Source organism: Tachyglossus aculeatus, chromosome 23 (genome assembly GCF_015852505.1).
Source record: "Tachyglossus aculeatus isolate mTacAcu1 chromosome 23, mTacAcu1.pri, whole genome shotgun sequence".
In the NCBI taxonomy this organism is placed as follows: Eukaryota; Metazoa; Chordata; class Mammalia; order Monotremata; family Tachyglossidae; genus Tachyglossus; species Tachyglossus aculeatus.
In genome coordinates this window covers 24547742-24573797 of record NC_052088.1, presented here as the reverse complement: position 1 = coordinate 24573797, position 26056 = coordinate 24547742, and the positions used below count along the sequence as shown (strand labels likewise).

The window sequence follows — 26056 nt, the reverse complement described above, 5'->3', positions numbered from 1 at the left end:
TGGGGTGTTTAAATGAAGGAAAAAAAGTATCAATAGGCCTGGAATTTAACCCTGGCACAAAACATACATTCTTCAGGAGTCCAAGCTCTGAATAATTTGCTTATTTAACTAATCCCTTCTTGGCTGCATCCTTTCTCTTTTGTATATCCTCCCCTCCAACCCTGCCCTGGACTCAAGATATCCATGCTAGTAAGTAGATTTAAAACAGTCCCTGAATCTAATGAATAATCATGGAAGCTCCACAGTGGATTGTCTACTGAAAGAATGGGCCTCCTGGTCTACCAAAACAGATCTTTCAAAAGTATTAAAAAATAATCTCAAATGATCCAAACAAAGGAAAAGAGCCGTACTAAGTAATTCAGGCCATTAACAACAACTAATTAGGAATTAATTAGCCCATTTCAACCAAAACATCCTTTGACGGATTCTAAAATTCAAGCAGTTACAGTAACTATTCAAGCAACATAATTTACATGAGCAAGAAACAAACAAGGTTTTAGCGTAAATCAATGGCCAATTTTTTGAAACTGATTCTCTTGGAATAATCTTTTAATTAATCCTCCGGACTGAACTGAGGCTCAAATAATCTATGTGGTTCTGCTTCATGGTGACTGAAGGACCACTTTATATTACAGATAATTAAACTTTGATTCAGATGGGGAATGCAATATTGGCAGCATAAAGATCTTCTCATCCAGCCATACCCACATCTGAATATGAAGTTACATTTGTTATCTGTATACTTATGAAACAAAATGGTTCTCCTGTTTGTTAGTCTTTGATGCACTAGGAGAAGACATCCAGTTGGTGAGTATCTGGGAGGGCAGGGTGGGTGGAAAAGAAGGAAGTGCTTTGAGGAAGAGAAGGAGGGAACTGGAGAGGCAGGTGGGGTGAGTGTGGTGGACCCAGGAGCCGTAGGCATTTCTGGGGGCAGGGAAGGCAGTACCGGCCCTGAGGGAAGAGTCTGGCAGCGTGGCTCCGTGGAAAGAGCATGGGTTTGGGAGTCAGAGGTCATGGGTTCTAATCCCAGCTCCGCCACATGTCTGCTGTGTGACCTTGGGCAAGTCACTTAACTTCTCCGAGCCTCAGTTCCCTCATCTGTAAAATGGGGATTAAGACTCTGAGCCCCACGTGGTACAACCTGATCATCTTGTATCCCCCCCAACGCTTAGAACAGTGCTTCACACACAGTAAGCGTTTAACAAATGCCGTCATTATTATTATTATGTTATAAGGTCATTTGGTAGGGGCAGGGACCCCAGGTATTTCTGGGCACCGTCTATTACCCAGCCAGGTCCAGATGTCAGGATTTCAGATTTGGGGGCTGTGTATGGTTACGTTTTATTGGCCTTCTTCTCCTACAAACACAAACCTTGGTTTCTTGGCTTCTCCTCTTACTTCTCGGGCCACTCCACGCCTATCGCCAGCTCTTCTTCTGCCTCTCACATCCTAACTGTGGCTCAGTTCAAGGTCCTCTTCTATTGTCTCCCTGAGTTTCAGCTCCCACCTCAATGTGGATGACTCCCAAATATGTCTAAGCAGCCCTGCCCTCTCAACTTCCCTGGAGTCTCAAGGCTAGTTTCCTCTTGCCTTTAGGTCATCTCTTCTTGGAAGTATCGCCAACACCCAAACGCTCTCTCCAACTTTCCTATCCTGATGACAACACTATCACCACTCTCCTCCCTGTATTACAACCCTGCAACCTTGGTTTTGTTCATGACTGCTCTCTCTTTCAACCTCCATAACCAGTCTGTCTCCAAACCCTATTGGTTCTCAATTCCAAGCATCTCCAGACTTCACCTCTTCCTCTCCATCTACATTGCTGCTGGCCCACACACCTGCCACATCTGACCTTGACTACTGCATCAACCTCCTCGCTGAACCTCGCTGATTCCGGCCTCTCCTCTCTCTAGTCCATACTTCCCATTCTGCTGCCCATGTAATTTTTCTAAAACAATTCTATGCATGTCTCCCTACTCATCAAAAACCCCTGACCAGAGGTTTTAAGGCACTTAATCAGCTCTCTATCCCCTCCCACTTATCCTTGCTCCTCTCTCGCTACAACACAACCTGCACAATTCACTCCTCTGCCAACCACCTCACTGTGCCTCACTTTCATCTCTCTGTGGACCTCTTGTTCACATCCTCCCTCATGCTTGAAACATTTTCCCCCTTCACATCCACTAAACTCACCCTCTGTAAAGCCCTTCTAAAATCACATCTCCTTCAGGAAGTCTTCCCCTAATTGCTCATCTCCCTTCCCCTGCCCACCATGCACTTGGTCACTCCCTCGAAATTTGGCTGCTTTTCTTACCTATTCATTCTAGTGTTTCTCTCCCCCCCTTGACTGTAGTTTATGCTCCCAAGTACTTAGTACTGTACTCTAAACTAAGCAAATACAATTAAGTGATTAGAACATTAACATTTACAAGTCATCTCTGATGGTGTGTGACCCACTCTGTTACAAGGAAGTGGTGCTCATCTTGGCCAAGAACCCATGAAGAAGGTTGGGGGAGCAAGGGCAGGCAGGAGGATGCTCACCGGCTTTTAATGCGAAGATCAAGTCGTCAAACTCCTGGGCTTCCTCCTCCTCGGTGCCAGCGGAAGGAGGGGAGGCAGCAGTGGTCTTTGGGCTCGCCCGGCCCGCTTGCCGCAGGGAGGCCCGATCCCAGTCAGCCGGGACCTGGGAGAGAAAGAGGTGAGCAAGAGCACATGAGGGACCGCAGTTCCCACCTAACCCCTTCTCGGCTTTCGGGTAGGCCCCCCAAATGTCCTGGCTCCAACGGGCTCCTGAGAGTGCTGAGTTTCCCCCCTAGCTATCCCCTGGCTCACCCATCAGCTCATCCCGGAAGAGGCCAGGCTTCCCTCTGACTAGATGGGGCAGGTGTCCATCCTTCCCTCTTTCCCTCCTTTTTGGTTTCCCCTCAGGCCGCTCAACCCTTTGTATAGGTCCATCTCCCTGACTCTTGAAGGATGAGAATTGTGGTGTTTGTTAAGCACTTACCATGTGCTAAGCTCCATGGTATAAAGAGGATAACCTTCTTTCTCCTCTAACTTTCTCTCTGCATAGTTGCCTCATGCCACTCTCCTGATCCTCGTCTCTCCACACTGCTGTCTTCGGACTCCATTTTGCTAGTCACCTTATTATTCACACACTCTCATGCTCACTTGCTTACTCAGTGTCTCGCTTGTCATCTCTTTTGCGCTCTCATTCTGTCAGCTCCTGCTGGCTTTCTCACACTTTCTCTTCTGCTCACTCTCATGCTCACTTTCTTACTTGTGTTTGTTCACCCTTCCTTGCCCTCACATGCCCGCCCACTCACGTGCCCACTTTTGTTTGCACTCACTCACTCTCTTGCATATTGTCAACCTCTCACTCTTGTTTTCACGCACTTACTTGCTTTCACATGCTCTCACTCCCGTATGTTTGCTCCTTTGCTGTCCTGTGGTTCTCTCGCCCACAAGCATGCTGACACACTCATTCTCTCTTATTCTTTTCTCTCCTCTTCCAGAATGGCAACAGCAGGGCAAGCCCATGACTGATGCCCTCACGCCCGACTGCCAGGCTCTTCTGTCCTGCTCCAGAGAGAAGCTGCCTCTCCTCACGCGAATGGAAGTCCCATCCCCACCCCTGCTTCAGTCTGGAAAGGCCGCAACTGTGGCTGTGACTTTTGTGATGGTTAGACTGACCTAAGCAGGGCCTATTGCCTCACTCGGGGCTTACCACCGTCCTTGTCTCCTATATTTTTTACCTTTGTTGTTCTTTACGTGTCTGTCGCTAACTCCTCTCCCTTAACTTAGATTTTGAGTCCCTCTGGGGACCAGGAACCATGTCTCTATCTCATCCTTGTACTTTTTGCCCAGGGCTTACTTCTCAAGTGGCTTCAGTGCTTAGAACAGTGCTTCGCACTTAGCGCTTAACAAATGCCATTATTATTATTATTGTTGTAAGGAATACTACCTGGCTCTCTGTCCCTCTTACAGCATTACTGTGGAGCGGGAGACAGGTAAAGGGTGAGGAAAGGGACTGGTGAAAATACTGGGGAGGACGAATTTTAAAGTCTTCGTAAGCTCGCTGTACGCAGGGAATGTGCCTGTTTATTGCTGTATTGTCTTCTCCCAAGTGATTAGTACAGTGCTCTGCACATAGTAAGCAGTCAATAAATATGCCTGAATGAATGACTGTCCAAAGCTGATTTAACTGCCTGATAGTTTCTCCAGAAATAGGCTTCACTAGGGCCCAGGGTCCCAGCTGGCACAGGCCCTAGCCTTCTGCCGGTCCTCGGGCAGCCTACTGCACCAATGGCCAGCGAGGCAGGTGTGAGCCCAGCATGGTGCACCGGCCCCCAGCTGGGACCCTTCCTTGCCAAAAGTCCATTTTCAGCATGCCCGACCCAGGCAGCGGTTACCTCCTCCATGGCGCTGATGAGGTTTTGAGTGGACTTGCTTATCTCAGTGCCGGTGGCAGGCAGGCCGCTGCCCGGGGTGAAGAAGGCTGCCCCCGGCCCCGGGTGCCCATTCATCTCCACCGTGTAGCTGGCTTTCATGGGACAGCAGGTCTGGTTGTGCAGAATGAAATACACCCCAAACACATACAGGCCCTGGAGCAAAGGAAATTGAGGAGAGAAACAGAGATCTCGCATTTGAATTTGAATTTCCAGGAGGGTAAACTTTGCCTTCACTGTGCCCCCGCCATGTGATCATTTCCAGGCTCTTGAGGAGGCCCACTGTGGGAATAGCAAGCAAAGAAGCCCCCGTACAATGAACTGAGCCAATGTCCTCCAGCAAAACAAGCGAGTAACTGAGAAGTCTCGTTTCCTGGTTCAGCCCGCGCAGTTGGGAAATCAAGCCAAGCTCACAGGGAAAACAAGTTTCCCAGCAGTCAGGAAATAAAAAAATGATTAGTGTCCACTTGACAATCGACCTTAGGAGTCAGTCTTACTCATTTTCCTTTGGAAATGATCCACTCCCCAGCTAATAAAGGTTTGACTTTCCTCCCCTCCTTTCAGCCTCCGGTTTACCTTTCCCTGTCTTTCAGGGAATATTAATGAGCTTAATCCTTTAAGGGTGCCATTTGGCAGAGACTGAGACTCGCACTGTTGCTGTGTCTACACCTGGAAATTTTTGGTGCACTTCGCATGGAAAAAAACATGCGGTTTTCAATTAGGCAAAGGTTTCAGGTAGATGTGTGTGGTTGTTTTCTTTTTCTTTTACCTGAATATCTGGACAAAGATACTGGACAAAATGTATTCTTGGGCATAGCTAGGCCCATGTAGGAAGAGGGGATTCAGTCCCTAAACAGATTTTGTTTCTCCACAGAGGTTACAGAGCAACAAAAGTGAGTCTGTGAATCTTTTCTGATCTGCAGGCCTTTACATTTTTCATCCTAACGTCGAGCTCCCAAACATCATACTGCTTCCATCAGAGACAGCCAAGAAGGCTTTTTATTTATAATCTGCCCATTGCCCACCCGGGCTCTCCTTTTCTACAAGGGTTTCCCTGTATTCACTGTATGCCTCCAGTCGGGATTCCTGAAAATTTGCTAATTCTGACCTTACTATTCAGCCATTTTATTAAAAACAACCCAAAAACTGTGTTTCTTGTTTAGTGACTTCTCTGCCATTGACATTTTTGAAAAAACAAAAAAGTCAGAATCTCCCTGTTGAAAAGCAGCATGACCTAGTTGAAAGAGTACAAGTTAGGACCTAGGTTCTAAATCCCACTTACGACACTTACCTGCTGTGTGAGCCCAGTCAGGTTGCTTAAATTCTCTGTGCCTCAGTTATCTCATCTGTAAAATGGAAATTTAATACCTGTTCTCCCTTCCCCCTTTGACCATGAGCCCCATGTTGGATAGAGACTGTATCTGATCTGATTATGTTGTACTTACTCTAATCCTTAGTTGAGTGCTTGGCATATAGTAAGCACTTAACGAATACCCCAACCTCTCCCACTCAACTCCCCCTGCAAAAACAAAATTATTATGTTGCTAAATGAACACTGAAAAATGAATCCCAAACACAGCATTCAATAAAGGGGCTCAGCAGCTTGGGGGAGGAAGGTTTCAATTAATGAAGTTGCATTCTTCTAAAGTTCCCTCTCTAGGACTCTTAAAAGCAAATTCTCAACATATGTATTATTGAAAAATCTCTTAAATATGAAACTGAAAGTCGATGTTAGAAATAGCAAATGCCACATCAGTACCTTCTCTTATTATGAAGGTAACTTATACAACTTTTAGTATGAAATGAAAGAACACAACCAGATATGTATATAATGACAGAGATGCATGTGTATATCTTTAGTGATATCAAGGCATTATTCCACTTCCACTCAACCCAGATGAAACTTCTACAATTTGTTCCAGTTAAAAAAAATTCATACGCAAAGGCTTTTAAAAAATAAGATTTGTAAATGGCATGGTTTTCCATTTAAAGCACTGGGAAGCAACATGCCCCTAAACAGAAAGAGCGCAGGACTGGGAGTCGGAAGACCTGGGTTCTAATCACTAGACTGTAAGCGCATTATGAGCAGGGAATGTGTCTGCTAATTCTATCGTACTCTCCCAAACTCTTAGTACAGTATTCTGCACATAGTAAGTGCTCAATAACTACCACTGATAGACTGATCTGTCACTTGCATGCTGTATGACCCTGGGCAATTCAATTAACTTCTCTCGGTCTCAATTTTGTCATCTGTAAAATGGGGATTTAATCTCTGTTCTCCCTCTCACTTAACCTGTGAACCCCTAAAGGGACAGGGACGTCACCTGATCTGACTTCCTTGTATTTCCCCCAGTGCTGTTCAATAAATACCACTGATTGATTTTTCACTTGCATGCTGTGTGACCCTAGGCAAATCACTTAACTTCTCTGGGTCTCAATTTTGTCATCTGTAAAATGGGGATTCAGTCCTTGGTTTCCCTCTCACTTAACCTGTGAGCCCCTAAAGGGACAGGGACATCATCTGATCTGACTTTCTTGTATCTACCCCAGCGCTTGGCACATTATAAGCACTGAGCATATACCATCATTACTATTATGAAAACCACGATTTGGAAATGTTCCATGACTTACCGGATGCTCCCAGAGCACAGGGGAGGCAGAAACAAGATTCCCGAGCCCTGCTCTCGTTCCCGATGGCTCCCTCCATTCAGGGATATCAAAACACCCTACGTTCATCCAAGTTTCACCAATGCTCAGATAATCTAAAGAGAGTTACTGAACTTCCCCAAATACCCAGTTTGTTCTTCTCAACTAACGGACCCTAGGGCAATGTGGATTAGTCAGAACTCACCAAGCGTGGGTAGGGAGACCATAACTGCAGCCAACTTTCCACTGGCCCACCTCGTTTGTCCTCTCCTATTGTTCGTCTGCGGTCGGCTTGATTCCCTCGTTCATCACTGACGGAATTTATTGAGCGCTTATTATATGCAGAGCCCTGTACTATACCTTTCGCTCCTGGCCATTTGTTCACTTCCCGTCACCCCCTAAGCCCTGTGGGAGCAGCATGCTTGGAGAGAATGAAGGGGCAGTAATTGTGTCTGTTATACTGTTGGGTTGTACTCTCCCAACGCTTAGTACAGGGCCCCGTTCTCAGTAAGCCGACAATAAATACCATTGCTTGATTGAATCTTTAAGGCCAGAGAGCTCCCTGAGACATAGGGGACAAAGATGAAGATCTTCATTCCCCCACACAGGAAAACTGCCTAAGACGTAGTACAATCAACCAGGGGTATTTGAGTACCTTTTATGTGCAGGGCACTGTACTAAGCGCTTGGGAAAGTACACTACAACAGAGTTCATATCTGCTCCAAGAGACTTTCTCCAATGAACCCCCTCTTCCCCAGCTCCCTCTCCGTTCCATGATTATCACTTACTATATGGCAAGCACTAGTCGAAGCACTGGGATAGATAAAAGTTTAGCAGGTTGGACACAGTCCCTGTCCCACGGGGGGCTCACAGTCTAAGATGGAGGCATTTAACAGGTACTCAATACCCACTTGAGAGATGAGGAAAGAGCCACAGAAAAGCTAAGTGACTTACCTAAGGTCACATGGAAGGTACACAATTTCCACAAAGCCGTGAAGGGAGGAGTTGCTCCACTGTGGGCAGTCTCCCATTCTGTGTCTCAGCACCCCTTCCTTCCCTGTCTCTATTATGTCTCGCTTCCTCTTCCTGTGCCTTCCCATGATTTAACCCTCCATTTTTCTCCTCCAACTGTCTCCCTCTATAATAATAATAATTATGGCATTTATTAAGCACTATGTGCCAAGAACTGTTCTAAGCTCTATCCACTATCCCCAGCTCCCTTTCTGCTCTTTTTTCTTTTGATAAAATGGGATTGTTTAAGCATTTCCTCTGTGCCAAGGACCATGCTAGGCCCTTGGGCTAGATACACAGTTATTCATTCATTCATTCAATTGTATTTATTGAGCGCTTACTGTGTGCGGAGCACTGTACTAAGCACTTGGGAAGTACAAGTTGGCAGCATATAGAGATGGTCCCTACCCAACAACAGGCTCACAGTCTAGAAGGGGGAGACAGACAACAAAACAAAACATGTGGACAGGTGTCAAGTCGTCAGAACAAACGGAAATAAAGATAGATGCACATCATTAACAGTCATCAGATCAAGTCCCCACCTATTTGCTCTGGATCCCATGGGGTGATGCAATGTGGAGAGGGAACAGAGAGAGGCCTTGAGCAAGCAGGGAGATTATTTTACTATGCACCAGGCATTGTACTAAGCGCTGGGGTCGATACAAGCTAATCACATTGGAAAGAGTCCCTATCCCACATGGGGCTCACAGTCTTAATGCCCATTTTACAGAAGAGGTAACTGAGGCACAGAGAAGTTAAGTAACTTGCCCAAGGCCACAAGGCAGAGAAGTGGTGGAGCCAGGATTAGAACCCAGGACCTTCTGACTCCAAGACCCGGGCTCTATCCACTAGGCAACACAGCTTCCCCAAGCAGTGAGGTCACATAATAATAATAATTATGGTATTTGTTAAGCGCTTACTATGTGGCAGACACTGTACTACAGCGCTGGGATGGACACAAGCAAATCGGGTTGGACACAGTCCCCCTGGCCCCTGTGGGGCTCACAGTCTTAATTCCCATTTTACAGATGAGGGAACTGAGGCACAGAGAAGTGAAGTGACTTGCCCAAGGCCACACAGCACAGACAAGTGGCAGACAAGTGGCACATGGGAGTATTACTGCCTAAAAACTGCAGTGCTGAAAAAAATTGAATATATGTAAAACATCATCACCTAGAAATCTAGGCTTTCACACTCACCCAAATTACCAAAAGTCTCTGGGCATAGTTCAGAATAAACAGAGAGGCTGGACAGCCCCATTGCAAAGAAGAGAGAGCCAAACCAAACAGTCGGGAGCCTTGCACCCTGCCCGGAAACCCAAAAGACTCGGACTCCAACTTCCCAGCTGCAGATGTGAATCTTGGACCCGAAGACCTGGGGAGAAAACTGCCTGCTCCTGATCCACTCCCTCCGTGCTGACCATGACAGACCCCTCCAGCCCCCGGGAACTGAGCCGGACCCTGCACCCCACAGGACTCTGCAGCCCAAATGGGTGAATTTCATGGAAACTGGATCAGTCTTGTTGGGCAGTCAGTCATTCAATTGTATTTACTGAGCGCTTACTGTGTGCAGAGCACTGTCCTAGGCACATGGAAAGCACAATTCAGCAATAAAGAGAGACAATCTCTGCCCACAACGGGCTCACAGTCAATCACGCTGAGTCTCTTGGGAGAAGCAGCTACGGCTTATGGAAAGAGCCCAGGACTGGGAGCCTTTAGACCTGGCCCCTATACCAGCTCTGCCACTCGCCCGCTGGTCGACTGTGGCCAACTTATTTATCGTTTCTGGGCCTCAGTTTTTTCATCTATAAAATGGTTCGCTATCCCTCTTAGACCATGAGCTCCGGATGGGACAGGGACTGGGTCTGATCTGATTACGTGCTAAGAGCCAGGGTTGAAAGAAGGCAATACGATGAGTCGCTGTCCCTCATGGGGTCCATAGTTTAAGAGGTTGGGAGAACAGGCACTTAAATCCCCATTTTACAGATGAGCAAACCCCCTCTAGTCAGTAAACTCCCTGTAGTCAGGGATCATCTATACCTACTTTGCTGTACTGTGCTCACATTAAATTCCATTGATTGATGGAAGCATGGAGAAATGAAGTGACCTGTCCGAATTCACCCAGCACGTAAGTGGGCAAGCCACTTAACTTGTCTGTGCCTCAGTTATCACATCTGTAAAATGGGGATTCAGACTGTGAGCCCCGTGTGGGACTTGGACAGTGTCCAACCCAGTTAGCCTGTATCTACCCCTGTGCTTCCTACAATGCCTGGCACATAGTAAGTGATTCACAAATACCATATATAATACAAAATAAAAAAGTGGCTGACTTGACTATGGCTCAGGATTCCCGACCCCAATCCTGGGCCCTGCCCACTAGGTATTACTGCCTCTACTCTTTTGGTGTTTCTTGTTCTTCATACTCAAATACACCGCTATCGGTCTTTTTCCAGTGGAAATTCCAAATATTCAGTGCACTTTAGCCAGGTCACAAACAAAGAAGGAGGGAGGATCCTGGAAACCCCAGATTTACACAAACATAACTTTTACACCAGCAAGACCCTGGAAAAGGAAATCTAGAAAAGGAAACCAACAACTTTCAAATTCCCAGAAGAGGAAAGAATACTAAGTTAGATATACCCAGCCTGTGTTGATAAAGCACAAGCCTCTCACAATACAGAGGTTTCTGGATTCACATTAGAATGTAGCTGGATCCTACAGACCCCAGACTGTTTTATGGTGGCAATTGCTTAAAAAGAGAGGATTATTTTGGTTAGTTAGAAATTATTGCACCAAGCCCTGCTGGGGAAATCTGAAAGATTTCTTTGTTGCCTTCACAGAGGCTGGCCCTCGTTTAGAGAAGCAGGCTGGCCTAGTGGAAAGAGCACAGGATGGGGTTTTAGGCCTACTCAGTACCCATTAGATTGGGAGCCCCATGTGGGCCAGAGACTGTGTCCAAACTGCTTATGGTCTATCAACCCCAGTTCAGGGCTTGGGAAAAAGCTAGTGCTGAACAAATGTCACAATTATTCTCATTATTATTGTTGTTCAACTGTCCAGTGCAATCCATCAAACAATGTATTTATTGGGCATCTACTCTGTGCAGAGCACTGTACTAAGCACTTAGGAGAGAACAAAAAATAGGGTCCCATCTCCCATTCCATGTGTTCCCTTTCCACATGGAGCTTTCAGTCTAGAGGGAGGAGTTTAAAGTCTTGAGTGGAGTTAGCAACCTTTTTTCTTAAAAAGCTCTAGGGACAGATATTCCCCAAGTCCGCCCGCAAAAGTGGCCTACCCCAGTGTTTAATGCCCCTGTACAGTCATCATGGTTATTTTCTCCTGTTGCAAAATAAGGTTCTTTTCTGTTTTTCTGACCTCCGTGAACGTGGAAAACAGCTGGTCGACAAACCCCTTTTGACTGTTAGTACGTCACCTTTCACACTGGTCATTAGTCACAGCTCAATCACGCCTTCACTCAACCTTCCTGGTCTGAATTCTACCAGGGCAAGTGGAGTGTGCTCTCCCCGTCGGCTTATCACTGAGGTGAAGACCATGCTATGTCTCTAGAGGAGCCAAGGGCCACGCTCTTGGGCTCATTCCAATTCCTCTGGAGAACCTGCCTTCAAATTTCAGGCTTTATGAAGACCATTCTCAGCAGCCCGTTTATGGCTTCTCTTTCCTTCTAGCACCCTTCTTGCTCCACCCTGCCAAACAACGCATACATAATGGACTAATACAAGTTCTTTCACAATCCACATTTTCCCCTGAAAAACATCTGTGAAACGGTTCAATGCAACATTCAGTTGGTCTGTTCAGCTGGATGACCACAGTTTTTAAGTACTGGAAAAGTTGCCCAGGATAACACTGTTTCTCAGTTTATTTCCATACAAGAACAGAAAAATACATGCATATTTGGGGAAATGGTTCTCTCAATATGATGCCTTTCTAACCAAAACACTCACTCTCCAATGGCTTCTTCCCCACTGCCTTCAAACATGCCCACGTCTCCCTCATCCTAAAAAAACCCCGCCCTTGACCCCAAAGCCCCCTTTAGTTATCACCACTTCCCTCCTACCCTTCCTCTCCAAACTCCTTGAGTGAGTCATCTATACTCACTCCTCCAACCCCCTCCAATCTGGCTTCCGCCCCCTTCACTCCACTGAAACCGCCCTCTCAGAGGTCACCTATGACTTCCTTCTTGCCAAATCCAAGGGCTCCTATCCATCCTAATCCTCCTCAACCTCTCACCTAGTTTTGAAACTGTGGACCATCCCCTTCCCCTCAAAACGTTATCCAACTTTGGCTTCATTGACTTCATCCTCTCCTGGTCCTCCTCTTATTTCTCTGGCCACTTCCCCCTTCCATCCCCTAACTGTAGGAGTCCCACATGGTTCAGTTCTTGGTCCCCGTCTGTTCTTCATCTACACTCACTTCCTTGAACTCATTTGCTCCCACACCTTCAACCTCATCTCTAGGTGGATGACACCCAAATCTCTAACTCCACCCTTGTTCTCTCTCCCTCCTTCCAGGCTCACATCTCTTCCTACCTTCAGGACATCTCTACTTTGACATGCTGAGTTTGAGGCAGTGGGAGGACATCCAAGACAGAGCTCCTTATCTTTCCTCCCAAACCCTGACCTCTTCCAAAATTTCCCATCACTGTGGACCGCACAACCATCCTTTCCATCTCACAAGCCCGCAACCTTGGTGTCATGCCTGACTCCGCTCTCTCATTCCCCCCCTCATATCCTAGCCATCACCAAATCCTGCTGATCTCACCTTCACAACATCGTCAAGCTCTGCCCTTTCCTCTCCTTGCACACTGCTACCATGTTAGTTCAATCACTCATCCTATTCCACCTATATTACTGCATTAGCCTCCTTTCTGACCTCCCAACTTCCTGCCTCGCCCCACTTCAGTGCATACTTCAGTCTGCTGCTCGGATTATCTTTCTACAGAAAGTTCAGGGCATGTCACCCCTCCATCCTCAAAAACCTCCAGTGGTTGCCTATCAACCACTCCAAAAACTCCTCACTATTGGCTTCACAGCTCTCCATCACCTTGCCCCTTCTTACCTCACCTCCCTTCTCTCCTTCTATATCCCGGCCCAGTGAGAAGGTTAGCACCAGAGGAGCAGAGGCTGTGGACTGGGATATAGAAGGAAAGAAGGGAGGTGAGGCCCTTCTCACTGGGCCTCCATCTTGCCTGTCTGGCCCACATCCTACCTCTGGCCTGGAACGCTCTCCCTCCTCAAATCTGCCACACAATCACACTTCCCCCATTCAAAGCCCTACTGAAGATGCACCTCTTCCAAGAGGCCTTCCCAGAATAAGCCTGGCCTGGCCTAATCTGGTGAGATCCTGACCCAGTTTGCTCATATCCCAAATCTGGGCTAGGACCTGGAAAATTAGGAATCCATGTGCCCAGCCCTTGATTCCTTAAGGAGCAGGGAAGGTTCCAGGATTTATGTAAAAATTGACTGATACTGGAAGGCAAGATGGGGCCAAGGGATTGAGAGAAGCAACTGTCATGCCCTAAGGCTGAGCTCGGAGCTGTGCGCATCCTAATGGCAGGTGGAGTGGGAACAACAGGAAGAGGAGGAATGAGAGCAGCAGGGGGTGGGCGGGAGCAGAGGGAGCAGGAGCAACAAGAGTGGTGAGTCGAAGAGGAGGAGGAAGAGGAGGAGAAGCAGTGGGAGGAGGATGAGTGTGGTCTGGTGCTCTCCCCTGGCCCCACCCCGGAGCGGCGCTGGCTCACTGTGGGAGCTTCAGGGCCAGGTCTGCTTTTTGGCCCCACGCACCAGTAAAGGACAGATAGGCACCACCCACTGAAATCGAGTTACCGGTCCAGGTGGCTCAGTACCCAGCCTCCCTCTTCCACTCTTCCCAGAAACCACCTGCTTTGAAATTGCCAAGCAAGTGATCTGGCCACCTTTTCTCTTACCATTGCTCCACCCCGGGCCACTCTGTCTGACTCACTCTTCTTTGGAACGCCAGGAGCATTCTTGGAAATGGCTTCTGATTAAGATGGTCCCTGGCAAGGAATGCCATGTCTCAGAATGCAGCTCGTGGCTGCCCCCACATAAATTTGCCTGGCTAACTTCAGCTTGCATGTAGACTGTGAGCACGCTGTTGGATAGGGACCGTCTCTATATGTTGCCAACTTGTACTTCCCACACACAGTAAGTGCTCAATAAATACGATTGAATGAATGAATGAATGTGTAAAGCCATCGCATGGTATTGTGCTTCTTTGGTCCAACATTTTAGGGAGCTAAGGGGATACTGCCAAAGTTTGGCACAAAATTTAGCTATGCAGCAGTTAGGCTACGGGGAGCCCTGAGCTGATCCAAGCCCAGGTGAGATTTCACTTCCACCTGTTAGCCAGTGAACCTTCCCCCCCGCCCCGTTTTCCTCACTAGAGGGTATGCCTGTCATTTTCTTCCCCGTCCTCCTGTCCCAATGTCAACCATCAGATAATGCTTTGGTGATTCCACAATAAACCTGGCATCACTACAGCTTGAAAAGGGAGGAATAAATGCGTTTTTTTTGCCCCTCCCTCTCATTTGTTGTTCTTTACTAATTGTGGTATTTGTTAGGCACTTACCATGTGACTAACTGTGTGCCAACAGTGGGGCAGATACAAGGTAATCAGTTCAGACAAAGTCCCTGTTCCATATGGGGCTTATGTTCCAACGGGGAGGGAAAACAGGGCAAGCAGCATGGCTTAGTGGATAGAGCACGGGACTGGGAGTCGGAAGGACCTGGGGTCTAATTCTGGCTCTGCCACCTGTCTGCTGTGGAACCTTGGGCAAGTTACTTTGCTTCTCTGTGCCTTAGTTACTTCATCTGTAAAATGGGGATTAAGACTGTGAGCCTCATGTGGGACAGGGACTAAGTCCAACCTGATTATCTTGTATCTTCTAGAGCACTTAGAACAGTGCCTGGTGCACAGTAAGCTCTTAACAAATACCATAACAGATTCTTCACCCTAGCTGCTCCATCCTTCCACTCACAGAGTTCTCCAACTTTCTCTGCCACCTGCTGTTTCCCTCCACACCTGCTGAATCCTGCTGGGACACTCTGTCAGACAGGAACCTGAATTCTCACTATTCCTACACTCTGGCAAAATGGGAGGAAAGTCCCTCCAACCAGGTCTCCCGAAAATAGAGAAAATATAAAGATCGGAATCAACCTTCCTTCCCTCTGCAGTTGCTTTAAAATAAACTATCTCTCATTCTTACACAAATACAACCTGGTGAAATGGTCAGTAACTGAGGCCCACAGGGTGCTTGAAAATGATTCATTTCATGGTGCCCTTTAAACCCAAGCAGGGATGGTTGTTTTGTAATCAAGGATTCTAAAATACCACCTCGGCAGAGGTGCCCCCTTCTCCCTGCACCCACCCCGACCTGAAACTGTGCCATTCTGATGGCTGGCAGGCATTCCCTGGCCTTCCACATCCTCTTAGTCACTCTCCTAACCCAGCTGATTTAATCCTTTGTACAGAAAATGCCTCCCGGCCCACAGGCCCAAGACACAGTGCTGCCTTCCAGGAAATAAAGCAGCCTTCTAAGGCTAAATGACAGTGTAGGGGGTTGGACCCTTCCCCTGACTGAGAATGTGTCGTTCCCCCTCTCCCCCCCGCCCCATTTCCCAGAACTGCAGAGGGAGGGGGAGTTCTCCTCAAGCCTTGGCATCCTCTCTCTCATTTACAGATCCAGGGCTGGATGGGGGGATAGAGCCACATGCTAATTTCTGCCATCAGGGACCTGTCCTCATCTAAAGAGGCTCTGACCAACAGGCCTGCCTCTTCTGGGCTTTTGTCAAAGTGGCTGCCCTCCCCAGAGCAGGGCCAGGAGATCCAGAAGCGGAGGCTGGAGTCCAGGCTCAAACCACCTGGCCAGTGCATTGGTGGAACTGATTGAGCACTTACTGTGTGGAGAACACTACACTGAGCACTTGGCAAAATACAATACATCAGAGTTGGTAGGCACGTTCCCTGCCTATAAGGAGCTTACATGTCTATTGTCTCTGTTATAGTGTACTCTCTGAAGTGCTTAATTCTGTGCTCTGTACATAGTAAGCACTCAATAAATATGACTGACTGATTTATAGGCTTCCCTTGGGAAATCTCCTGTGATTCTTTATGGTCCCTGTGATTTCCTGGAAAAGCGTCCCTTTACTAAAATTTCACTGCTTTTGATTTCACTCTTGAAATCCCCCACATAGCCTTACCGCCTCCCATGAAATACCGAAAAAAGCTTTTGGAAAAAATGGCTTTAAACCTCAGTGAGACACCTCATAACTTTTGGTTCCACCCTCCCTACCTATGCCCCTACCTACTTCCCCCTCCATATAGTCATGAAATTTCAATATCAATTTTTGTCATAAATATACAGATCTGCTTATACAGGCAGGGACGAGGGCACTGAAGGACGAGTGGGGTGGTGGATTAGGCCCCCAAAAGATACTGAAAGGTGAATTTTCTTCTAAACCACTGTAGGGTTGCATGTTGACACCCCTTGGTTTATCTGATACTGTCCTCTCTTGGTTCTACTCATATTTATTTGGCTGCTCCTATTTGGATTCTTTGGCTGGCTTCTATTCTGTCTCCTCCCTCCCCCAACTGTGGGGGTCCCTCAGTTCTAGGTCTCCTTCTAATTCTCCAGCTATACCCACTTCCTCAGGGAGCTCACTCATTCTCAACTCTTATCTCTATATAATGATCCCCAATTTTACCTCACTACCAAGCCCTTTCTCCTCCTTGGCAATCTCACATCTTCTGTGCCACCAGGACATCTGTAAAAGGACGTCCTGATGACACCACAAGCTCAACATGTTAAACTAGGCTTGTCATCATCTTCTCTCCCAAATTATCTCCTCCACCTAACTATCCAATTACAGTTGACAACTCCATCATCTTCTGTGTTTCTCAAGCTTGCAAACAACATTGGCCTTGACTCCTCTCTCTTTCTTTCAGCCGCCAAATTCACTGTCACCAAAATTTTTCTTCACAACATATCCAGAATCTGCCTCTTTCTTTTCATCCAAACTGCCTCCACTCCAGTCCACGCACCTGTCATGGCCCAACTTGAACACTCCATCAGCCTCCTCCCTGCATCATTTTTCTAAAATATTGTTTTGCATGTGCTTCCCCATTCTTCCAATGTTTGCCCATCCACTTCCCCATTCTTGGCTTCCCTCCTCCTACTCATCCACTCTCCTCCCACTACACCACAGTGCAAGTTTCATGTCTCTCAAGCCAACCTATCACTGTGCCTCAAACTTGCCTCTCTTGTTTTCAACCTCTTACTCGTTCCTTTTCTCCTTCCTAGAACTCCCTCCCACTTCACACCTCAAAGACAACTGCTTTTCCCATCTTCAAAATCCATCTGATATCACATGTGCTCCAGGAAACCTTCTCTGATTAATCTCTCATCTCCACCACCAACTTTGCCACTGTCACCATTTCAGCAATCTGCAACACCTATGCACTTGGGTACTCCTACCCCCATGCCTCCCTCTCTCCCACCATCCTCCTTTGCCAGTAGGACTTATTTTTTTTAATAGGACTTATTAAGCACTCATTATATGCCAAACACTGTACTGATCGCTGGGGTAGACATAAGACAATCAGGTTGGACAACAGTCCTTGTTCCACATGGGGCCCCTAGTCTGAGAAGGAGGAAAATTTAATCTCCATTTTACAGATGAGATAACTGAGGCACCAGGGGTTTACCCAAGATCACACATTTGACAAGTGGCAGAGCTGGGATTAGAATCCAAATCCTCTAGCTTCCTGGCCTGTATTCTTTCCATTAAGCCACACTGCTTCTTTAAATAATAATAAGAATAATAATAGCATTTATTAAGTGCTTACTATGTGCAAAGCACTGTTCTAAGCGCTGGGGAGGTTACAAGGTGAACAGGTTGTCCCACAGCGGGCTCACAGTCTTAATCCCCATTTTACAGATGAGGTGACTGAGGCATAGAGAAGTTAAGTGATTTTCCCAAAGTCACACAGCTGACAAGTGGCAGAGCCGGGATTTGAACCCATGACCTCTGACTCCAAAGCCCGTGCTCTTTCCACTGAGCCATGCTGCTTCTCTAAACTCCAGGGTGGCTCCTTAACTGCAATTTATTTTAGAGCATGTCTCCCCGACCTGACTGTAGGACAGGGATCATGCCTAGTTACTCTCCTATACTCCTCTAAGCACTTTGCTCTGCACAGAATAATCGGTCAATACCGAAGATTGACTAATTGAAGGAGCCTCTGAAGGTTGAAAGTCAAAGAATGAGGATAGCTTCATTGAGAAGATAGGATTTGAGGATGGCATGCTGCCTGCGGGGATAAGTAGACTTTTGATAATATTTCCACCTCTAGGCTCTCAGAAGCATTGTTAGTTCTTTCGGCCTCCAGGGTATGTTTTCCAATTATTATTATGCTATTTAACAAATGCATTTTGTGTGCTAGGCTCTGGGGTAGATAGAATCAGAGCCAACTCAGTTGTCTGTGTCCCATATGGGCTCAGGATCTAAGGCAGAGGGAGTATGGATATCTTATTCTGATTTATAGATGAGGGAAGAGAGACCCAGAGAGTTTAAGTGATTTCCCAAGGTTACACAGCAGGCCAGGTGTAGATTTGGGACCCCATCACACGTCCTCTGATTCCCACCCCCGTGATCTGTCCACTAAGACACAATGCCTCCCAGCACAAATAGAATATCTTGGTGTCTAGGTCAATTCCATGTTTGGAATTTGTGGAGTATTTTCAACTCCAAAATTTTAACCAGCATTTCTCTTTGCTCCTCACACCAGTCTCCACTCGACTCTATCACAATTGATCAGTAACTATGGTTTGGAGGCAGCTCCAAGAGAGGTTAGAAAGGTCCCAACTCAGGTCAATCAATCAATCATATTTACTGAGCACTTAGTGTGTGCACTGTACCAAGTGCTTGGCAGAGTACAATATAACAGAGCTGGTAGACACATGCTCTCTTCACAATGAGCTTAGTCTAAATGGGGAGACATATGATAATAAACGTAAATTACGGATATGTATATAAGCTCTGATGGAGGGGTGACTAAAGGGAGCAAAACCAAGTGCAAGGGTGACAGCAGAAGGGAGTGGTAGAAGAGGAAATGAGGGTTTAGTCTGAGAGGGCTTTTGCCTGATTCCCAGGTCTACGATAAGCAACCGAAAGAAGAAAGTGGGAATGTCAGTGCCGGGCGGAAACCTGCGTCCCTGGGCCCATGGCCAACATGTGAGGTGATGAAACAGGGCAGTACAGGGTCTCGGCCCATACTGCAAACTGCCACATGGGGAGATGGGAAGTGTGGTAGCGTGGCTCAATGGAAAGAGCCCGGGCTTGGGAGTCAGAGGTCATGGGTTCAAATCCTGGCTTTGCCACTTGTCAGCTGTGTGACTGTGGGCAAGTCACTTAACTTCTCTGTGCCTCAGTTCCCTCATCTGTCAAAATGGGGATTAAGACTGTGAGCCCCCTGCGGGACAACCTGATCACCTTGTAACCTCCCCAGCGCTTACAGCAGTGCTTTGCACATAGTAAGCGCTTAATAAATGCCACAAAAAAAAGTGTGGGTGGCCGCACGGGGAGATGGGAACTATGGCTGGACTGCAGGGGGAGATGGGGAGTGTGGGCATCCAGGCGGACTGACATTTGTAAAGAATGGGGGATTCTTGCCAGAGTCCTAAGAAATACTTCTCGGCTGTAAAAATGGGGATGAGATGCGGGCTCGCCCTCCCTCTTGGTCTGTGAGTTCCATGTGGGGCAGGATCTTCATTTGATTTGTTTATATTGTATCTTCCCCAGTGCTGGACACACAGTGAATGTTTAAATACTAAAATTATTATCATTATACTTAACTGACACACTTCAACCCACACTGCGGCAGAGTAATCAAAGGATCCAAGGAATATTCATCCATCTGAAGTACATAATTAGTTCTTACTCTTCGCAGAGCACTGAACTAAGTGCTTGGGAGGGTACAATACAGTGAGTAGACATGATCCTTGCCCTCAAGGAGCTTACCGTTTAGGAGATGAGACACTAAGTTACAGGGTTAGGACAACTGAACTAAGACACAAATCCCCATAGTAACTATTCAGGTGAATCCAATGCTTAAGAATAAGAGAACCTCAAGATTTCTGCCAGTCCTATTTGAATTGTTACCGAGGACTTGGAATTCACGGCATGTTTGTTCAACTACACTGAAACTCTTTCCAAGATTTTAAAAAAAAAACCGTTCCTCTCTAATGGCTCAAGTCTCTGATAAGAGCTTCAAAGCACCTTCTAAAATCACTAGGTAGAAAGCTCTGTAGTTTAAAGAAAGAACAAGTAAACGTAATGGGAACGGTGTAAGATCATACCACTAACCTGGCTTTTTAGGTCTCACATAACCCACAAGAAAGCTGGTCCCTGCCCTTGGGAACTTTATCAGACCAGACAGATGAGGGGAAGGGTTCTGTCAAACAGGTTGGGTGGATGTGGAGCGGAGAACGGGGCACTATCTTGTTTCCATGGTCCGGGAGGCCGGGGCAGAAGCCAACAGACAAATGCCGCTTCCACTTGGAAGGGCTCCTTTCTGCTTTCGGTTAATAGGGAGTCTATAAATAAGGAGGTGCTAAGCTCGATGACTGCAAAACCCACACGGCCCATCCGTTCAGCTACTGTGCCTTCGACGTTCCCCCCTGAGAAATGTGTCGGAGATGGTGGAGCTGGGCCCCAGAACAACTGTTCAACTAGGGCATCTTTTCACAGAGAAAATCTAAAAGGACCAAGGCAACTTGCTGTTTTGGAGGCTCAGCAAAGTGAACACTTGCTTCGTCCCTGAACGGTAGTTTGCCTTTGAAGACAAGCACTTGCAATCTACCCAGGGAGATTGGCGAGGCACAGCAAAACCTGCCCACTGACTCATTTTCCAAAAAGACACGGGCACAGATCTGGGAGGGAGATCTGGCTTGCGTTCTGAACCCACTGCTGAATTCTCTGAATCGATGGAGTGGATGGAGTCCCTGGGTGGTAGTGACAGCATTTATGGAGCACACACTGATGTGGTGCACTGTACTTTACCTCTCTGGGAAATGGGAATGATGATTTGCTATTGCCCCACCTCTAAAGGATCGTCGCAAAGTGATATACACTTCATAGCACAAATGCATGACCTTGGGCAAATCACTTTAATTCTCTGTGCCTCAGGTACTTTGTCCATAAAATGGGGATTAAATCCACCTCTCTCTTCCTCAGACTGTGAGACTTGTGTGGACGGGACCTGTGCCCAACCTCATTATCTCATATCTACCTCAGTGTTTAGGATAGTGCTTGGCATGTAGTAAGAGTTTAACAAATACTATTTTAAAAATTGCACATTGTGAAGCTGCACCAGTGTGCTGTATGTCAGGATCATAGGTGTGTTTGTGGATTTTAACAAAGTATTTTTCTGATTCTGACAAATTTTCAGAATGATTTTCCTCTTCAAAGGATGGATCTACTAGTCCCTAAAATTCCTACATTTTTTTTTTTTTTTTGCTACTGGAAGAATAAATCTATTTGAAGTCTCTAGAATTCATGAAAATAGCATAAACCCAAATGCGTTTCCACAATGAATGACCAGCATTAATCACTTGACTTCTCTGGGCCTTGGTATCCTCATCTATAAAATGGGAATTTAATATCTGTTTTCTTAGACTAATGAGTCTTGTGTGGGTGACAGTCTGGGTCTAATCTGACTCTACTGTATCTACCCTAGTGCTTAGTATAGTGTTGGCCCAAACAAAATGCTTAATAAAATATCCCAATTATTATCATTATTTGGAGGTTCTTGTTGGGAAACCTAAGGCTCTCAAATCCCTTTGTAAATACTGGATGACTTTTATATTCCTTTGATTCCTTCTCTTAGACGTCTCACAATTTCTCTTTCACTCTTGTGCACTGAGCTATTTTCAACCACTAGGCTTTCCGTGAAGACACAACAGTTTGTAAATGTTAAGAGTATCGTGTTCTGAACAAAGTAAGCGCTCAATATGTACCACTAACTGACTGATTCCTCCAACAAAGGCATATAGGCACAGCAGACTTCTGCTAAGGAAAAGTCTTTTTCCAATTAATCAGCGGTATCTTTTTTAACAAATCAGTGGTATGCAGTGAGCACTTACTGTGTGCAGAGCACTGTACTAAGTGCTTCAGAGGGTACTATACCAGAGTCGGTAGACTCGTTCCCTGCCTTCAAGCAGTCTCATGGGCAACAGACTTGTTTTCGCAACCCAAAATTTCATTCTACTTCATAATCATATCTCAGTGCTACCCAAATAATAATAATAATAATAATAATAATAATAATGGCATTTGTTAAGTGCTTACTATGTGCAAAGCACTGTTCTAAGCACTGGGGAGGATACAGGGTGATCAGATTGTCCCTTATGGGGCTCACAGTCTTAATCCCCATTGTACAGATGAGGTAACTGAGGCACAGAGAAGTTAAGTGACTTGTCCAAAGTGGTACCTATCAGTAACCATAACCAGCAAATTGAAGATTCATCCAGTAAAATGGTGAGGGGACAACTCTTTGGTTTTTTCCTTTTCAAATCCAATTGACCTTTGTCAAGACGAAAGAGCAGCATCTGACATTTTGCAGAAAATGAAGAAACATAATTTAGCAATTTTCAACTAATTGTGGTCAGCTCCAGCTTTGCTGTTGCTCAACTCTTTCCAGACACAAATAATTTGCAGGCTTTAGATTATTCAGGAAATGGTTTCCTGGGTTAAGGTTTATTTATTAGATCTGCCTGCAGCTCATATTTAACTGATGTCACCTTCTCTTTGAGGAAAAAAAAAATCCACAATCTTTTTTTTTTCCATTCTCAGAAAGAAAATAAAGCACAGATGAAACTGAGGAGAGAGGACTGTGCTTTCTCTCATACCTGGCTTTCTAGACTGCTCTCAGGTTTTCTATGCCACCTTAAAATCCATTATCTAAATTAGTGCCCAATATCCTGGGGAAGTTGGGAGAATAAAAAATGATAATGATAATAGTGATATTTGTTAAGTGCTTACTATGGGCTAAGTGTGGGGAAAGTTACAAAATAAATTGGGTCAGACACAGTCTCTGCCTCACTTGGGGCCACAGTCTAATGGAGAGGGAGAACAGGTATTTTATCCTTATTTTACAGATGATGAAACTGAGGCATAAAGAAGGTAAATGACCTGCCCAAAGTCACCTAGCAAGAAAATGGCAGAGCCAGGATAAAACACAGGTTTCCTGATTCCCAGGCCTGTGCTCTTTCCACTAGGCCACGCTGCTTCCCTTAGCTTGCCTGCTGGGTGACTGAGGGCAAGTCGTTTATCTTTTCTGGGCCTCAGTTTCCGCATGTGTAAAATGGGGATGAAGTGCACGTTCTCCTTCCCCCTTGGGCTGGGTCCAACCTAGTTATCTTGGATGTACCCCGGTACCTAGTACAGTGCTTGGCACACAGCAAGTGCTTAACACATACCACAATCATTATTATCATTAAGCAACTGTAGACACTGCCAGTCTTGACATCCGGTTTTTAAAGAATAAATACATCTGGGGCCCTTGGTGAATGACGTGCCCAAACCTAACTTGTGGTTCCATCTTTTGTATGGCCCTTTCCTTGAACAGAAATGAGTTGGGTTTCTTCCTCATTCCAGCAACTGACCACTTATTAGCTTCTGCCTGGATCACCTTCCATAGGCCTTTAAGGCAAAGGAGACATCTCCAGAGCTTCATTCAGGAGGAATTTCTTAGAATTTCACTTTCAGGGCCCATTTTAAGAATCCAGACTTAGCTTCGCTGCATGTAAGGAGAAAAAGTTTAAAAAACTTTTTCCCTCTCCTGCCCCTCCCATATCCCTGAGACCCTGTCCCATTAGGGGATGAGATCCGAATTTTCATTTTGCTGCATTTCCTGGCCAGTGGGAAATTCTATTTGCTGATTTGAACTCTGCCCATTGCGGTATGTGTCACCCACCAACCCTTTGCAAAACTCTGGTCTCTGGCTCAGAGCCTGCCACCTTGGTGGTCCCCCTGGACTAGCTCAATATGCCCAGAGCTGCCAAGTTGAAGCTCAACTGAATGACTAGACTGTAAGCACCTTAGGAGCAGGGATCGTGTCTACAAGCTCTATTGTATTGAAGTCTCTCATGTGCTTAGCTCAATAAACACCACTGATTGATGAATGCCTCCTCCCATCTGGGGGTTAGGTCAGCTCCTTTGGAGCAAGGTCAATTCCAAGTGGCCCATGCCAGGTATCCAGTCACCAAGGTTTGGCCTAGTTCTGGGTTTTGACTGGCTCTGGAGCCCAGCAAGGAGCAGGGCAAACCCAGGGCAACTTTAGGAGTGGGGGTCAGCTTTTGGCTAGGAGCCTAGGGCCTCTGGATCAAGGTCCCCCCTCTTTCCCGAAGCACATCATGAACTGGTCGCTAAACCTCACACTGATCTGCCCTTCTGGGGAACCACTGACAAGAGAGTATCCCATGTCTCCCCACCCCCAATCCCAGGTCTGCAAAGCTGGGTGAGTCTGAATGCAGCACTGATGGCTGGAGTGGAAATGTCAGCCACCTGGCAATGCCCATGTCAAAGCTGCTGGCTTCATCCATGCCAGGCTGACGGGAACCACATCATCTGGGAGTGATCAGGGTTTGGGTCACATCTCTGCTTGGGTGAATCTGTGAGGGGAGTAGCTCAATCCCCTCCTTCCTGGCCCAGCCCACCCTCTGACCCCACTCCCGGGACGTTTTTGGCCCTTTCTATTCCCCGGCACCCCTTATTCCTATTCATCAAGATTTTATGTCTGCTAGGGGGTAAGTTCTTTGTGAGCACAGAATATGACTTCTGCGCCTTTGCACTTTCCTCATAGCTTAGTATAGTGCATTTTACTCAAGGGGTGTTAAGTAAATCCAGTTACTCCTACTTCTGAGGTTCCCAGAGCAGCAGAACTCACTCCCCTGAAGTGGGGCAGGTTGGCTCCCAGCTTCCATCTTTGTTAACCTCTCTTCTTGGCCCCACTTCCCCTCAGTACCTTCCCCAAGCCTGGGCTGTCCTTCCCCAGATGGGGCCCCTATGGTAAGCCTCCAAGTGTCGCTCCTCAACCTGACTCATGGCACATCTCCCCATGGCACCCACAGGATGAAGCATGATGTTAAACCGTGTGCTATGTGATGTCATCAGACCCACTGGTTACTAAGTGACACACAATGTGATGTCATTAAACCGCGCTGTCTCAACCGGTGGAAAAACGGTGAATTCTTCCAGCTTATCCAGCCAAGGCCCATGTGTCCACCTCTCCCTTGGAAAGCCCTGCTCTCTCTCCTGTGCCTCAGTGTCCCCGGCCCGAGCCAGGTAAGGTGCCCCCGCAGCCAGCTACCCATCCCTCCAATCCCACCTTTTCTACCCCTCAGCACTAACCACCTTGTCTGTTTCCAAATGGGGGCAAAGGAGACTGGACTTCCCTTCCCCATCAAATCTTCCAGACCCCACCTTTCCCCATCTTCACAGCCCTCCTGTAAACTCACCTCCTCCAGGAGGCCTTCCCTAACTAAACTCCAGTTCACCTCCATCCAACTGCAGTCCTAGCACTGACGATCATTCACCTACCACTAGCAGAGGGCAAGCCGCGGGAGGGGGAAAGGTGATGTGTTTCAAGCTAGTGTTATACTTTCCCAAACGCTGGGTACTACTCAATAATCAATCAGTGGTATTTACTGAACCCTTACTGTGTGCCGAGCACTGTACAAAGTGCGTGAGAATGTACAAATCAACAGAGTTGATCCTTGCCCGCAAGAAGCCTACAGTGTACAAAGGAGACCGACATTAAAATAGATTAGTGGTAGGGAAAATTAAAGTAATAATAACAATAATGATTATGGTACTTGTTAAGCACTTACCATGTTCCAAGCACTGTTCTAAGCACTGAAAT

The 26056-nt window shown here is 46.6% G+C and overlaps 1 protein-coding gene across 1 annotated transcript in view; it reads right to left on the bottom strand.

The window, feature by feature from the left end:
* The window catches only part of ADGRV1 (adhesion G protein-coupled receptor V1), a 470004-nt gene that overhangs the window by 6118 nt on the left and 437830 nt on the right, over nt 1-26056 (bottom strand). Inside the window, exons 88-89 of the mRNA XM_038765531.1 lie at nt 4410-4601; nt 2542-2683 (exon numbers count right to left, since the gene is read on the bottom strand). Coding sequence (XP_038621459.1) covers nt 2542-2683; nt 4410-4601 — 334 coding nt within the window. The remainder of the gene's footprint in view (nt 1-2541; nt 2684-4409; nt 4602-26056) is intronic.